Below are 14,898 nucleotides of genomic sequence, written 5' to 3' on the forward strand. Positions count from 1 at the left end.
TGACAAGGACCGAGAAGCGGGGGGAGGATATGCAGGAGTGGATCCAGTGGATAATGGACAGAGGGAAAGAAATTTGCAGGACTTTGGAGATGAAATCCCATTGGATTGATTCAAAAGCCTTGTGTTTTATTATTTGGATTTATCTTGTACTTTTCTGTTTTAGTTTTAATACGCTAATTAGTGGTAGAGTTGATTTAGGATTTTTTTTTTCAAGTTTATGACTCCAAGTTAGAGTCAAGTTTAATATTTATTTTAGATTACGATCAGGAGTCTTTTATTTTCCTCTTTAAATAGTAGCTTCTAACCAACCTAAGATATGCCGATTTGATGAATGAAAAGTTTTGACTGGTTTATGGTACCAGGGTGGTATAGTAGCAGCAATGATGTGTGACCTCTTCCCTGTCTTCCTCAGATCTCTCTCTCATCTCTGGATTCTCTCTCACATCATCCTTCTCCTCTTCTAAACTTCTCCCTCCCTTGCCCTATTCTGTTCTTGTTGCTCTTACGCTGTTACTGTCGAACCAAGTGAACAGCAAGAGATTTGATAGAGCTCTTTAAAGGGTTTCTCATTGAGTCTAAGATTTGGGTTCATGGAAGCCTGTCTCCAGACGATTAAAATCCTAGAACCTTGGCTCCAAGTGCTTCCTTCACTGTGAGAATCGAACCCATAATCAGACCTGATTTCTTCACTGCCAGATTGTAGTTGCAGAATTTTAATTCGGTCTTCTATTTGGAGTGCTGCGTGTGTGGAATTGGAAGAACATGGAGTGGTTAGTCTACGCCTGAAACTTCAGGCTCAACCGACAGTTATTGAAGGAGTTTTCTCCATCGAAGCTTGGTGGTTTTCTGCCATGGATTGTGTTGCGGGAGGTTGAAGAATGAAGACAACCCCGAAACCCCGTTGTGGCTTTGCTTTAAAGCCTTTATTTCTTTAATTTCCTTTAATGTCCCTCAACACTTCTCATCCCCTTATATCCATATTTTGGAAACCCTTCCAAGTTAGTCCCTGAAGAATAAATACCAATCCCTATCATGTTCTCTTCTCTTCACTTACCCAACAATGCCTTGAAAATTCTGGTATATTATGAGAATGCCTTTGGTTGTTAGATTTGAGCTACTTGTTGTTTGGGTGGGCCCATAAATGATGGTTTTTGAACCCCAGATCCGCATCAATTGGTGTCATCTGAACTCCTTTAATTTCAATGATGGTCGGCTCTGCATTCCTTACTCTTCTGGAGCGGCTTCAAAGAACTTTGAGGATGGGCTGTTGGATCTCCGAACGGATTTTCTAGATCTTGATCAGGTTTTCGAGAGCTTGCCGGTGATTCTGACCTCTCCTGTGTTAAGGTGTTAAGCGTGATAGAAGATTTAGAGGACAGATTAGTGGTGGCAGAAAAAGGTGGACAATGGAAGTGATGATATAGTTGAGTGAACAGTCCTATCAGGGACCAAGGTTGTAGCGGAGGAATTGATGGACGGTCCGATTTCAGTTGTGAAACCCCATTATCAAATTCCAATCAAAGGTATGTTGTTTGCTAATGACCATTAGGTGATTGTGATGGTTGATTGTGAGATATGCTGGATTGTTGCCCAACCGAAGATGATAATTGTGGACATTATTGAGTGGTAGTGTGGTACTGATCCTCTCATATTATAGACTCGAGGTTGAGTTTTTTTCAACACTGGGGGTGTTGATGTAGGAGCAATTCCATAGACTGGCCCAAACCCATTGGGGAAACTAAATGGTGATGAATCGAGTCCAATTGGTTCTTTGGTCCAGTAGGATATTTTAGTTTAGGGGAAGGAATGCTGACTGCATATGCCCTCTAAGCCCAGACACAGCTGGGCATGAAATTACCCACCGTGCATGGGGGCAGCTAGGTCTTTTCACACTTTGCTGTGTCTAGGTGGGGGGAACGCTAGACGTGCTGCATTCTTTCTCCCTTTAGTTTATTTATTCATTCAGAGTTTTATTATTTGGGTTTATCTTGTAATTTTCTGTTTTAGTTTTAATAGGTTGATTAGTGGTAGAGTTGATTTATGGGATTTTTTTCTTTTTTTTCAGTTTATGAGTCCAAGTTGTCGAGCTTAATTTTAGTTTTAGATTACAAATAAGAGTCTTATTTTCCTCTTTAAATAGTAGCTTGTAACCATTGTAAGGCACATAAATCTTGTAAATCTATTGCATACTTTATAGGACCAAGTTTTCCTAAGGCCATGGACCGTTGCCTTTCGCTACCACGTATGATAGAGGGGGGGGGAGGTGGGGAGTGATGGGGGTCACATCTGGACAATCCTGTCGGTCAGACACTGGTGAAGGAAAACTATGTCCTACTTTATATATCAGTAAATTTTACTACCAACTAATGAAAAAGAAGACAGGGTAAAATTTGTAGAACACACTGCCATAATTGTCATATTTGCCAAATTTTCCAATCCCAATTCTGGGAATGATTGTGTTTGGATGACTTCAAATTCAAATTGATAGTTGCATAACATCTGTTATTCTGATTTTGATAATTACAATAGAATCTATACCCAACATGAAAAACTATAAGGAAAAAAAAAAGAGTGGCTGGGAAAAATGTGAACCCCCATCCTGCTTAGAGCATCTCATATATGCATCAGATATTATAAAAAAAGCCAGTAGAACTCTGTTAATCTCATGGCATTTTCATCTAGTGAGAGAGAGCTTGATGATCTAATGAAAATTCTAACAAGTGAAATCGATGATGCCCAAAAGTACCTGAAATTTACAGCAAGCTCCAATCTGGAGAGTAATCAGTGCCTTTACCTGCAGAAATGCAATTCATGAGAGAAGCTTCTCCTTCACTGCTGGATCCTTTTTCCTTGTGGTATCTCACATATAACATGCTGTTTTGGTTTTTGTTTTCGGTCGAGCTCCAAAAAGCCCCCACTAACAAGTCTTAAATGCAGTTGGTATTTTAAAGCTTACGGCAGAGTTGGTGGAATTCCAATTCTGCAAGTTCCATAATTGTCTTCTTTTGAGAACCTAAAATTGGAGAATTGGACTTCCGGCCAATTCTCAATTCTGTTCTAGATATGAGAATTAGCTCCCAGAATGGGGACCAAACATGTGTACACCCAGCCACCCAGGTGCCCAATTCCAATTCTTGGTCAGAATTAAGTAGATTTCAATCTAAATGTGCACTTAGACTGGAACATCTGCTCTTCACTTCAGATGCTTGTCATCTTTGATTGAGGTCACTTAGTGTTGTTCACCTTTGTGCTTTATGGGAGGTTGATCATCACATTTTGTTCTTTTATCCTTTTTTATTTTATTTTAAATTTTCAGTGGATGGAAGTTTGCTTACCTTAGCCCCTCTCCTGGGTGTGAAAAAGAAAATGAGACTTTGTTCAGCATGCATATATTACTGAAGTTTTTTTTGGATATTTTCTTAATGTGTTATTTTTTCTTCTGAATCTGGCTTGGGGTGACCAGGATCAACAAAGTAGAGAGCTTTCTCAGCGTCATATCTCTAAGAGGGCGAGGAAACTTAGGATGAAGGTACAAGTTCAAGTTTTCTGCTTTCACTTTTGGGCATATAGACTTCCTAAAGTCTATGCACCAAAGTTATACCCCACTTTTTTTCTTCCCTTGTAGTTATATTGTAAAGGATTGTTGGATTTCTCCAAGATTAGTGTCTGTTGTGGTAAAACTTGACTAGATGATCATACCAACACAACTGCGGACCCCTTTTCTGGACCATTTCTATGTTATCTACCTCTTGGAATAGGATGGACTGGAGATTATGATCATACAGCATGTTTGTACCTATACTGGAATGCAAGACTCATTGGATGATCACTTCCTTGGCATATGCACCAGTCTCTTAAAAACTCCCTCACAGTCCATTATTCTTTTCTCTAAAGTCCAAACAATGCTCTGTTCATAACAAGCCAAAGCAATATTGTACTGGAAACTTTTTATTTTGGGGTAAATGTGGAAACTCAAGGTTGTTTTTTTCCCAGGTGGAAGAAATAAAATTGAAGCCTGCTATTGCATTTGATTGTGGTAAGTGTCTTCCTCTCTGAGCTTTGCTCTTTTCATATATTTGCAGGTTTATTCTAGAAGTAAAAAAAAAAAAAAAAAATTGCGAAGTGATGGTTATCCTTAAGATTTAGTTGGAAAACATAATAATTGTACTAAGGTGCCATTTGATAACACTTCTATCCCTGGAGAATGTATGATAAAATCCAAACCATGAATAATGATAAATCATAACCGCCTCTGAACCTATTTTATGAATTTATTGGTATACTGATTTATTTTAATAAGAAATAGGGGTCATAAATCACAATTCATACCTAACTCCTCTATCTATGTTTATCCGTCAGATAAACATACATATAAACTATACCAGAGAGCGCCTAAGTTGAATGTTTTTCCTTTATTCATGTAAATGATTTCAAGGTCATTTTAAGCCATACAAGTTGCAAAAGTAAGCTAGATTTCATGATAGACTGACAACGATGAAACAGATAAGCTGGTGGTAGTGAATGCTACCATCATATTTAGTAGAAGTCATGTTTACATTTAATATGAAGAATGCCCTTAATTGTTCTGTTCAATTTTTTTCCCCTTGTATATGCCAAATTTAGCTGAGATCCGTGAACGTGATTGGTGCAATGTTGTAACTTGCCATATGGATACTCCACGGGCATATGTGTGGAGGCTTCAGAACTTTGTCCTTGGTGAGCACATCCTGACGCCAAGCTTGGACAGTCAAACACCCATTAAGGTATGCTTCTCATTTATATTTCACAATCTTGTATTTTGTAATTTCACTCAATTGCTTATGCACGTTGCATGTCAAATATATGTGCAACTATCTTCCGATGTACGGTATTACCCTGTAGAGCTTCTTTCCATTTACTTTCCCGCTAAATCTTTATAGTTCATGAGAACTCTTTGTTACGTGGCAGACTTGTGCAATCAGTGCTTGTGGTAATTTTGCCGTTCTGGGGACAGAAGGTGGATGGGTAGAGAGATTTAATCTCCAGTCAGGAATCAGCCGAGGGAGCTACATAGACATTTATGAAAGCAGAAGCTGTGCCCATGACAGTGAAGTGGTTGGAGTTGCTTGTGATGCTACAAATACCCTCATGATAAGTGCTGGATATCATGGAGATGTAAAGGTGTGTATTCTAGATGTTAAAAGTCTAATTTATCTTTGGTTCAACATGACTGTTAAAATAGAAAAAAGATAAGATATAAAGAAGCAAATGAAGGAAATGTGTAAAGACAGACATAAATAAGGGAAGGAAGTAGCGCAACAGATGTTGTGTCAGTCCTCACACAAACAACTCGAATGTAAAATTTCATTGCAGACCTATGTGGCAAAAAAAGAGTTAATTGTGAAAGTGTGGTCCTACAGAAAATAGGAAACTTGAGGGAAAATTCCAAACACAAGGTGGGAAAACTAGTTGAGTTATACCCCCAAGTTTGACACATGGCTAATCTAGGAGACCCCTTGTGCAATGGCTAAAATTTGTCATATTATTCTCCACCCAGCTCGAAATTAGTGGGTCATTGTCCTAAATGTGTAACAATGATCTTTCCTGTAAATAAATTTACAAAAACTGTAAAGTCTGACACTTATTTTTCTTTTGATTTGAGACATAATATCTATTAAAGGAAGTATATGGGTAAAATATGTGAGCAATAGCTGATTCTTCAAAAGATGCCTTAAATATTTGTTAATGACTCAATGATTAATCTGCGTATCTATCAGGGAAAAAAAGACGTAGGATTAATAATTTTATTAAACATGGGATTAGAAAAAGAAAGGCGCAAAAGGAAAAAAAAAAAGGTCTGAAATATGTCCCAAACTCACACCCAAACCTTCCTAAATGAAAATTTATTTCATTGAGAAAAGGGTTGTTCCATGGGAACCTGGCTTCATTAAAGCAACAGCTCGAAAATTATTAAAAAAAGTAGGAAAAGAATGTCTAAACTTCAGCATATAAAGAAGGAAAACCCATATCCCAAAATTTTGGAAAAAGTATTTAAAAACTAGGGGTATAGAGAGAGATGGTAAATTACTATCAGACTTTGATGTCTGCCTTCCAAAAGAAGGAAAACACCTAGTCTTTAAAAAAAAAAAAAAATTATTAAGGGAATAGTTCACTGGATGCTCTCTGTAAATTATTCTTTTCTTTATTCAACATATTGTCATGTTTTCTTTCATTTGATCAATAATGATGGAAATATCTATTAAACAAAAGAAGGGGTTAATACAAAGGACAAACAGAAGCCCAGGAATAAGAAGGAACAATATTTGAAAGAGAATCTACAACGTATGATTAACTAGAAATGGTGGCCAGCAGAACAACTCTCTAATAGGTACAGTCTAGCAGAATACACAATCAATGCCATTTTTATACTAACCTGAAAAATGAAAATGAGGTATATTCCTAGAATATGGTGATTTTCCCTTTGTGGTCATATGTTTTGGGAGAACGTACTGTAGTGTCCCAGCACTCATTTGTGGTGATAATCTCTTAGAATGGAAACAATTCTAATCAGCTGATTTCTGCTTGAAAGTTCATCATTCGTTGGGTCCCTGTGCAGATCTGGGATTTCAAGGGGCGTGAATTGAAATCCAGATTGGAAGTCAGTTCTTCTGTGGTCAAGTTAGTTTATCACCGATCCAATGGTAATTTGTTTATGCTGTTTATTTATCTTTTACAGATTACATACTTTTGGAGCATATTGTGATTAGGTGATATTCTGTGTAATTTTTTTTCAGGGCTTTTGGCAACTGTGGCTGATGATATGGTTATCCGTGTGTTTGACATTGTTGCCTTACGAATTGTTCGTAAATTTGAAGGCCATACAGATCGAATTACTGACTTGTGTTTCAGTGAGGATGGGAAATGGCTTTTGTCATCCAGTATGGATGGAAGTCTTAGAATTTGGGATGTTATCCTTGCAAGACAGATTGATGCAATACAAGTGGATGTGGCTATCACGGCACTGTCCCTGTCACCAAATATGGATGTTTTGGCAACTTCTCATGTTGATCAAAATGGTGTCTTTCTGTGGTAAGGTCCTATTTAGACTTTGTGTTTCTCTCTTTATTACCATCAATCATTTTACTGCCACTTTTTTTTTGGATGAATAAATAAATCCATCGAGAGAAGAATATACAATGGAGAAAAAAAGGGTGGGGGGAGGAAAACAGTCATAGGGACAAGGCCAACTAGGAGGGGAAAATCACCAACAAACAGAAGGGACAAGCCCAACAAAAAGCAGGGATTCCATTCGGGGAAATAATGGAGAGGGTGAGACCCCATGATACAACAATGAGCCTATTCCTTGGGGCGTCGCATACAGTGCGGTGGCAGAGAGAACAAAAAATTTGGAGCTAACATTAAAGTAGATGGCATTCCAAATCTTTTTAAAAGAATGAGAGCTGGAAGTCCATCTACAAAGAGTTCGCTCCATCCGGATATGGTTGATGATAGCACAAAAGGCAAGCTTTCCTGCGGTGTCACAAATGAAGGATCTAGCAAAAGTGATGCTAACCATATCCATTCTTTGCTCAAGGGGAGAATTCTCTTTCGAAACGGGCAGTAGCTACTAAGGACCTTCCTCCAGAATAGGAGGAGAAGGGATAGGAGAAAATAAGATGGTCGACATCTTTAGTGCCATTCCAGCAAAGACTAACAAGAGGGGAGACCTGAATGTGCCGGTAAATGAGGAAGGGCTACGTAGGGAGGTAGTTGGAGATAGCCCGCCATGCATTGAAGCTATGGCAAGGGTGTGGCCCTTAAACCAGATAATATTGCGCCAAGGGACAAGGGGACCTTTTGAACCAATGAAATCCCAAGTGGAGGCAGAGCTAAACAAACCTGTGGGGGAGGGGAGCCAATAGATCTCATCCTCTCTTCCACGATGACCAAGAGGTAGGGGGGAGGGCAGACCAGAGATCAGCAACGGGAAGGGGGGGACAATTCACCATTCGAGATGATAGAGGCAATAGAGGCAGGTCGGCTCAAATCTGAGTAAATGTTCTTAGGGGTGATCAAGGAGAGGAGGATGCCCAAGGGATGCCAGGGGCCCAGCCAGAGGGAGGTCGAAGAACCATTACCAATGATAGAAGATATAGCACGGAGAGTAGTAGTTGTAGTGTTAAGAATTTGCGCCAGATCCAGGTGGCATCTGAAGGGGAGGCAGTCCTGAGGGAATTGTTCTTAAGAGGGAAGGAGTGGACCCAAGAGACCTTTATACTGTTATGTTTGGAAGCAATCTTACAGAAGAGTTTGAGGATGCCAACAATATTAACGTCTTTGATTCTCAACCCAAGGCCTCCTTCCGATTTGAGAAGGCAAATTTTCTTCCAATTCATAGGGTGGAGGAACTTTGAGGAGTCAACTCCTTTTTAGAAGAAGGAATAGAGGAGGGTCTCAATACTTTGGAGGTAGCAACAAGGAGGACGAATATGCTAGACCAATAAAGGTACATAGATTGGAGTACAGATCTGATGAGAACTAGGCGGCCATCATAAGAGAGAAGCTTTGCTTTCCAGAGTTGAAGCCTTTTCCTCATATGGACGAGCATGAGACTGCAAAGGTGAGCAATGACCAGTGAGCCTGAAGGGAGATGAGAGGTAGTTCCAGATATTTGACTGGGAGGGAGCCAAGGGAGAAGAAGCCAGTGAGCTCAAGGAGGTGATCTTGAGAGGCATTAGAGATTCTTGATAGGAAGAGGTTAGATTTGAGGGGGTTGATGCAAAGACCTGTGAGGGATTCAAAGAGGTGGGTAGAGGACATGATGGAAGAGATGTCAGCCTTCGAGAAGATCATGAGGTCATCAACAAAAGTTAGATGGCTGAGGTTTGAGGGATTTACACTTGGGAATCGAGGAGATGAAATGCTAGTCAGTGGAAGGTTGGATGGAACGGGAGAGCATCTCAATGACAAGAGAGAAGAGGAAGCCGAAAGGGACAATCTTGCCTGATACCCACAGAGTAGGAGAAGTAGCCACCAATGCTACCATTGACCAGGACAAAGCAGTAAGGAGAGGAGATGCAAGAATGGATCGAGTGAACAAAGGAAAGGGGAAGGACATCTGAAGGAAGACTTTAGAGATAAAATCCCATCTAATGGAATCAAAAGTTTTGTGGATATCTATTTTGAGGGCAGCAGAGGGCCTCTGACAATCTCATAACACAGAATGATGTTATCGATTATGCTTCTTCCAGCGATAAAATCCGATTGATTTTATTGGCACTGGCTAGAGAGTCAATGACCAATTGGATCCAATTTGCTAAAATTTTAGCAATGAATTTATACAGGAGATTGCAGAGGGAGATGAGTTTGAAATCAAGCATGGAATCAACACTTTTTTTTGGGAATAAGGTAGAGGAAGGTGTGGTAGATTCTTTTGATTTGATTAGGGTCAAGGAAAGAACTTTCAACAGCATGTATTAGATCAGATCTAATGATATCCCAACAGGAAGAGAAGAAGTCCATACTAAAGCCACCAAGACTTGGAGCTTTGTTGGATTTGTGGGGGAAGATTGCATCCAAAATCTTGTCATTGTACAGGATGGCTTGAAGGGAAGGAAGACTGATCAGGGATACATTTGTTAAACAGATCTTGGGGGAGGGGGACATGAGAGGAAGGAGAGGAGGGATGGAAAAGCTTAGCGAAATAGGAGGCAAGTGCAAATTTGATGTCCTTAGGATTGAGTAGGGTGGTGCCATCTCTGGAAATGAGCTTAAGGATAAAATTGGCATTGGTTCTGCTTTGAAGGATCTCTGAAAGAAAGCTGAGTTAGAGTCCCCAGCTCAAGCCGTTTGATTCTAGATTTTTTTCCAAAGAAAGCTTTCTTATTGAGCTTAGAGAGGAGAATTTAGACGATATAGAGTTCTCTTCCTCCACTAGGGATTGATTGTCAAGATCAAGCTAAAGCCTGGCTTGGATGATATCATGTTTATCGCAGTAGGAAGAGACTCTAGAGGATATGTAATGTAAGATCGAATCACAAGTGATCCAATCCCAGGTAGGATCTTTAGTAAATTCAATAAAAATCAGATTTAGGGACATATAGTATGAACAAAATAGAAATAAGAGAATGAAGGGAAGAACGGGGTAGGGGAATAGGTTGAGTAGAGTATCTCACTCTTCCCTAGGGCATCTCACCCAAGTTGTCTCTCACAACATTGCATCTCACAGTTTTTCAACACAAAGCTTTCTTTTTTTTCATTCAATAAATTCGTGTTTAATGTTGTAGCACCTTACAAACTTATATAGAAGACTCAAAACTGATTCAAACGCTAAAAAAGAAAGGCCTAAGTGCCTAACCCAATCCTTAACTAATTAGGAAACCTAAACTGACTAGAAAACTGGAATAACAAAGAAGATAGACTCAAAACAGGACTCTTAACTAAACTAATGAATTAAATCCCGTTTTCCTATATATTTTAGGCCCAGTAAAGTGGCCCATTACAAAGAAAACCCATGAGATCAAAGGCCCAACACATACATAACCCAACCTAAGGTTTATTTGCAATAAAATAAGCCTATTAAGTGACTTATCTGCATCAATATGTTGCCGAAGAAAGAAGAGTTCCAATTTTTTAGAGCAGCTTTAAAATTCTTGGATTTTCCATTTAACTTCCATTTATGTTCGAGAACAACATGGCTAGGCAGCGTACATACATGCCTCATGGAAGGAACAAAAGAAGCTGATGTTATCGGAGTCCCCTGTCCCTTATAATATCAAAAGAAATCTCTTGAAATTCTGGAAGTTTTGGGCCCAGTTGGCTTCCCTCAGTATGATATCAACTTCCTTTTCCATATGATCTGGATCACATCCTAAGCAATCTTTTATGTGCTTCTCTAATATGCTCCACATCCCCCAAGGAGGGAGTGCGCCCATAAATGCGTGCCGAAGGTACTGAGGATGGTGGGATTAATGAGACCATGAAAAAAATATGGAGTGTTTCAGTCAACTCTGAAGATAGAATTTTTTTTTGAAACTTCCCTAGAAGTACAGTTGCAAATGGTTAGTCCTCTGCTTGACAAAGAACAATTTGATTTCTCTGTTGCCTGGACATCAAATTATGAGCCTCTCCTGTGCCTGTTGCTTATTGGAACCAATGAGAATGCAAGAAAGGGAATCTTTGTTTCACCTAAGTTGTGTCCTTTCTGTATCTGGGAATCCATAGATTTTCCTCATCCTTTGAAATTCCCAAACCAAAGCCTGTTACTTAGGTGGGGCAGGATCTTCCGAATTACTTCGTGAAGATAAAGGGCCAAATTCTGTTGTTGAGGACCAGGGGTGAGGTCTAACGTGCTAAGCCAAGAAAAATGAATTTCTTAAACACTTAATTTTTGGGATAAAATTGACCCATACTAGTTCCTAACATGTATCATATGATTGATACGCAAATTTTTAGTAAGTTTCAACAAATCTTTGCTGGGGCCCTTATTATTGATTTTGTCTGGTAATCTCTAACACTGAAGTACTGAAAATGGAATTATCAGGGTTAACCAGGCCATGTTCTCTGGAGCTTCTTATGTGGATTCATATGCAAGTGGGAAAGAAGTTGTCAGTGTCAAGTGGCCAGCCATCTCTTCGAAGGAAATTGCTGATGAGGAGAATCATGGGAACCATATTGGGTGTAAATTACATGTTAAGGACACTGCTTATGCCTCACATTTCAATCAACAGATCCCTGATCTAGTAACTCTCTCATTGTTGCCAAAAAGCCAGTGGCAAAGCTTGATCAATTTGGACATTATAAAGGTTTGTCTTTATCTGATATAATTTTTCCAATTATCTTTTTAACTCTTTGAAGAATCAATTTTTATGAACATTTACTGTGGGTTTATAGCATTTTGTATGTATGCTACCCTGATTGTTGCTCTTTTAGTTTGACCTCCAGAATTATTTACATGTTGATATTTATCTGACACCCAGGTCCGCAACAAACCAATTGAGCCACCCAAAAAGCCAGAAAAGGCTCCATTTTTCTTGCCATCAGTCCCATCTTTTTCTGGAGACATATTGTTCAAACCTACTGGCATAGCTGTTGAAGAAAAGGAGAAAAAAGATGATGAGATGGAAAGCAGTAAAAGGATACCTGATCAACAGACCTCCCGATTTCTGCAATTACTTCTTTCCTCTGCAGAAATGAAAAATTGTAAGTATGCTTGCTATGAGCTTAGCTTGGATCCTTAGAAATATATATTCATATGTTATAATCAGTAAATAGCTATATTTTATAGTCAGTAAATAGCTATGTAGAAATAGATGAGATCCATAGTTTGAAATGTCCAAACTAGAAAGACTTATTTTAGAGTGCAGCCTGATATGATGATTGCAACCATCAATCTTTCACAGTATTTTGGTCAACTAAAAACAAATGTGGATATTCAGGAAAGTTATTTAGACCAGATGGTTAGCATAGGGAGACTTCTAGATGGCACCCATTAGTGGTGGGTCCTTGAGTGGTTGCTCTTATGGATGAACTAGTATGATGGATTTTTCTTTACAGTTTGTATAATTTGCTGGAAAATAAATACTGTTTTTTTGGATCAACATTGAAATTTGTTCCCCTACTTTCCCCTTTTGGTGAAAGTTCTTACCCTACTTACACTTTTTGGAGAAATATCTTCCCTACTTACCACTTTTGGATTGCAGTTTCAGCATTTACAGACTACATCAAAGGTTTATCTCCATCAACATTAGATTTGGAGCTCCGGATGCTTCAGATCATAGATGACGAAGATCAGCAAGAGCCTGAAAAGAGATCTGAATTATATTCCATTGAGCTGCTACTTGATTACTTCATACATGAGATTTCGTGCAGAAAAGACTATGAATTCATTCAAGCAGTAATTAGATTGTTTCTTAAGGTATTAATTGACTTTTAAACTCATCCAAATAAACTTTTTTTTTTTTTGGTTCATTGCTAAACTTTCTGTTTTGAGCACTATGGTTTTGGTTGGACACTGGATGGGCAAAAGAGAAACTATTTCCTGTTGTTAGCTGTTTGAAGAAACAGTTTGATCAGCCAGTGCTGCTTACATGGCGCACATGTGGAGTGTCAGACAGTTTAGTTTTATGGGTCTTACCTAGTAGATATCTTTGGTAGAAAAACTCTCTAACCAAATGGTTATAAACATCCAACATCTCAATGTTGCAGAATGTTCAGTTAAACTAATCTTTCATCTGTATGTCCAAAAATAGCAAGAGATTGGATGGTTAATTTAAGATCATCATACTTAGTTGTTCTTCATCTTAGGATATCTCTAGTTTGGACTTGATTAAGTTGGTCAGCCCTCCCCCCTCAAGAATGATTCCTTTTGGACTGCCTCTCCCTCTTCGGATGCATGCTGGATCTAGTGCAAAATTCTTAGCACTAGATCTACCACTCTTGGTGCTATTTCCTGTATGGTAATGGCTCTTCAACCTCCCGTTGGATGGATCCTTGGCATACCTATGCATCCTTCTCTCCTTGATTACTCTTAGATCCATTTACTCTTCCGGCCTAAGCAGATTAGGCTCAGTTGCCTCTATCATCTCACACGGTGAATGGTCTTCCCCTTCCTCCCCTCCCCTCTTGTTGATCTCTGGTCTGCCCTCCCTCCCCTCCCCCTGGTCATCGCGGAAGGACATGATCTATTGGCTCCCATCCCCCATGGGTTTTTTTGGCTGTCTTCACTTAGGATTTCATTCTATCAGAAGGTCCTCTTATTTCTTGGCGCAATATTATTTTGTTTAAAGGTCACATCCCTCGTCATAGATCACTGCTTGGCGAGCTATATCCAACTACCTCCCTTTGCAATCTGTCCTCATCCACATTCAAGTCCCCCCTCTTGTTATCTTTGCTGGAGTGGCACTGAAGATGCTGATCTTTTTTTTTCTCATGTCCCTTCTTTGTCTGGTAGAGGGTTCTTAGTAGATGTTGGCTGTCTCGAAGAAGAATTTTCCCTTTGAGCAGAGAATGGATCTGGGTTGACATGACTTTTGGTGGATCCCATAGTTGTCACGGCGTCAAATCGATCCAAGGCGGTGGAGGGATGGCTAATCGATTTGGCGATGAATCGCCCATTTTGGCGTTGCCATGGTGGTCAAATCGCCCGTGTCATTTTTTATTTTTTCAATTTTCCAAAATTATTTAATATGCTACTTTTTTATTTTTCCTATTTTTTAAAGTTATTTAGCATGCTACAAGCCTAGAATATATACCCTATAACATATAAAACAAACATTAAGTAACATCAAATCATCAAAAAAATCAACATAGCCATATCATGTCATCAAAAATCAACATAAATTATTGACTTATACAGTTATACATCATCACTCATCAAGTCATAAAAAATCAACATGTACATCACACAAAAGTAAAAAGTAAAAGGCTAACCTGTGATTGAAGCTTGAAAGCAATGATTGGAAGTGAGTGAGCAACCTCAACAAAGTAAAAGGTATATATGTCAATATATCATATATGAATGAGAGATATATATTTGGAAACCTAAGAATAGAATCATTAGATCAAATGATGAGATAAGTGGCTAACCTGTTAAGCTATTAATGACTTACTGAATCAATAAAGCTTGATAGCAAATGAACTCAACATTAAAAAAAAAAAGAAAACTTAACTAATCATCCAAGTTCAAAGTTCAAGTTTAAAGTTCAAAGTTCAAGTTTAAAGTTTAAAGACAATACATAAAATCCAAACACTCAAACAGTCAAACACAAATGACTTAATCATCATAATCATCCAACAAATCAGCAGCATATGGCAGATTCCTTTGTTGTCCACTAGAAGCATTTGCATTTTCACCAAAGTTATCTATGACATCCAAGTCATCATTCACATCATCCTCTTCTTCCAAATCTTCTTCCCCAT

At 38.8% G+C, this 14,898-nt stretch overlaps 1 protein-coding gene across 3 annotated transcripts in view; it reads left to right on the forward strand.

The window, feature by feature from the left end:
• Positions 1–14,898, forward strand: part of LOC122062889 (U3 small nucleolar RNA-associated protein 21 homolog) — a 49,362-nt gene that overhangs the window by 28,230 nt on the left and 6,234 nt on the right. For all 3 annotated transcript variants that reach the window (XR_006135128.1, XM_042626562.1, XM_042626563.1), the window contains exons 12-20: positions 3,464–3,529; positions 3,994–4,036; positions 4,624–4,763; positions 4,948–5,160; positions 6,596–6,680; positions 6,774–7,068; positions 11,522–11,783; positions 11,958–12,180; positions 12,681–12,895. Coding sequence is in view for 2 of the 3 variants with exons in the window: in XM_042626562.1 (XP_042482496.1) it covers positions 3,464–3,529; positions 3,994–4,036; positions 4,624–4,763; positions 4,948–5,160; positions 6,596–6,680; positions 6,774–7,068; positions 11,522–11,783; positions 11,958–12,180; positions 12,681–12,895 (1,542 nt within the window). In the remaining variant the exon portion in view is untranslated. The remainder of the gene's footprint in view (positions 1–3,463; positions 3,530–3,993; positions 4,037–4,623; positions 4,764–4,947; positions 5,161–6,595; positions 6,681–6,773; positions 7,069–11,521; positions 11,784–11,957; positions 12,181–12,680; positions 12,896–14,898) is intronic.

The sequence above is a fragment of the Macadamia integrifolia genome, unplaced genomic scaffold, assembly GCF_013358625.1.
Source record: "Macadamia integrifolia cultivar HAES 741 unplaced genomic scaffold, SCU_Mint_v3 scaffold1133, whole genome shotgun sequence".
Taxonomy (NCBI): Eukaryota; Viridiplantae; Streptophyta; class Magnoliopsida; order Proteales; family Proteaceae; genus Macadamia; species Macadamia integrifolia.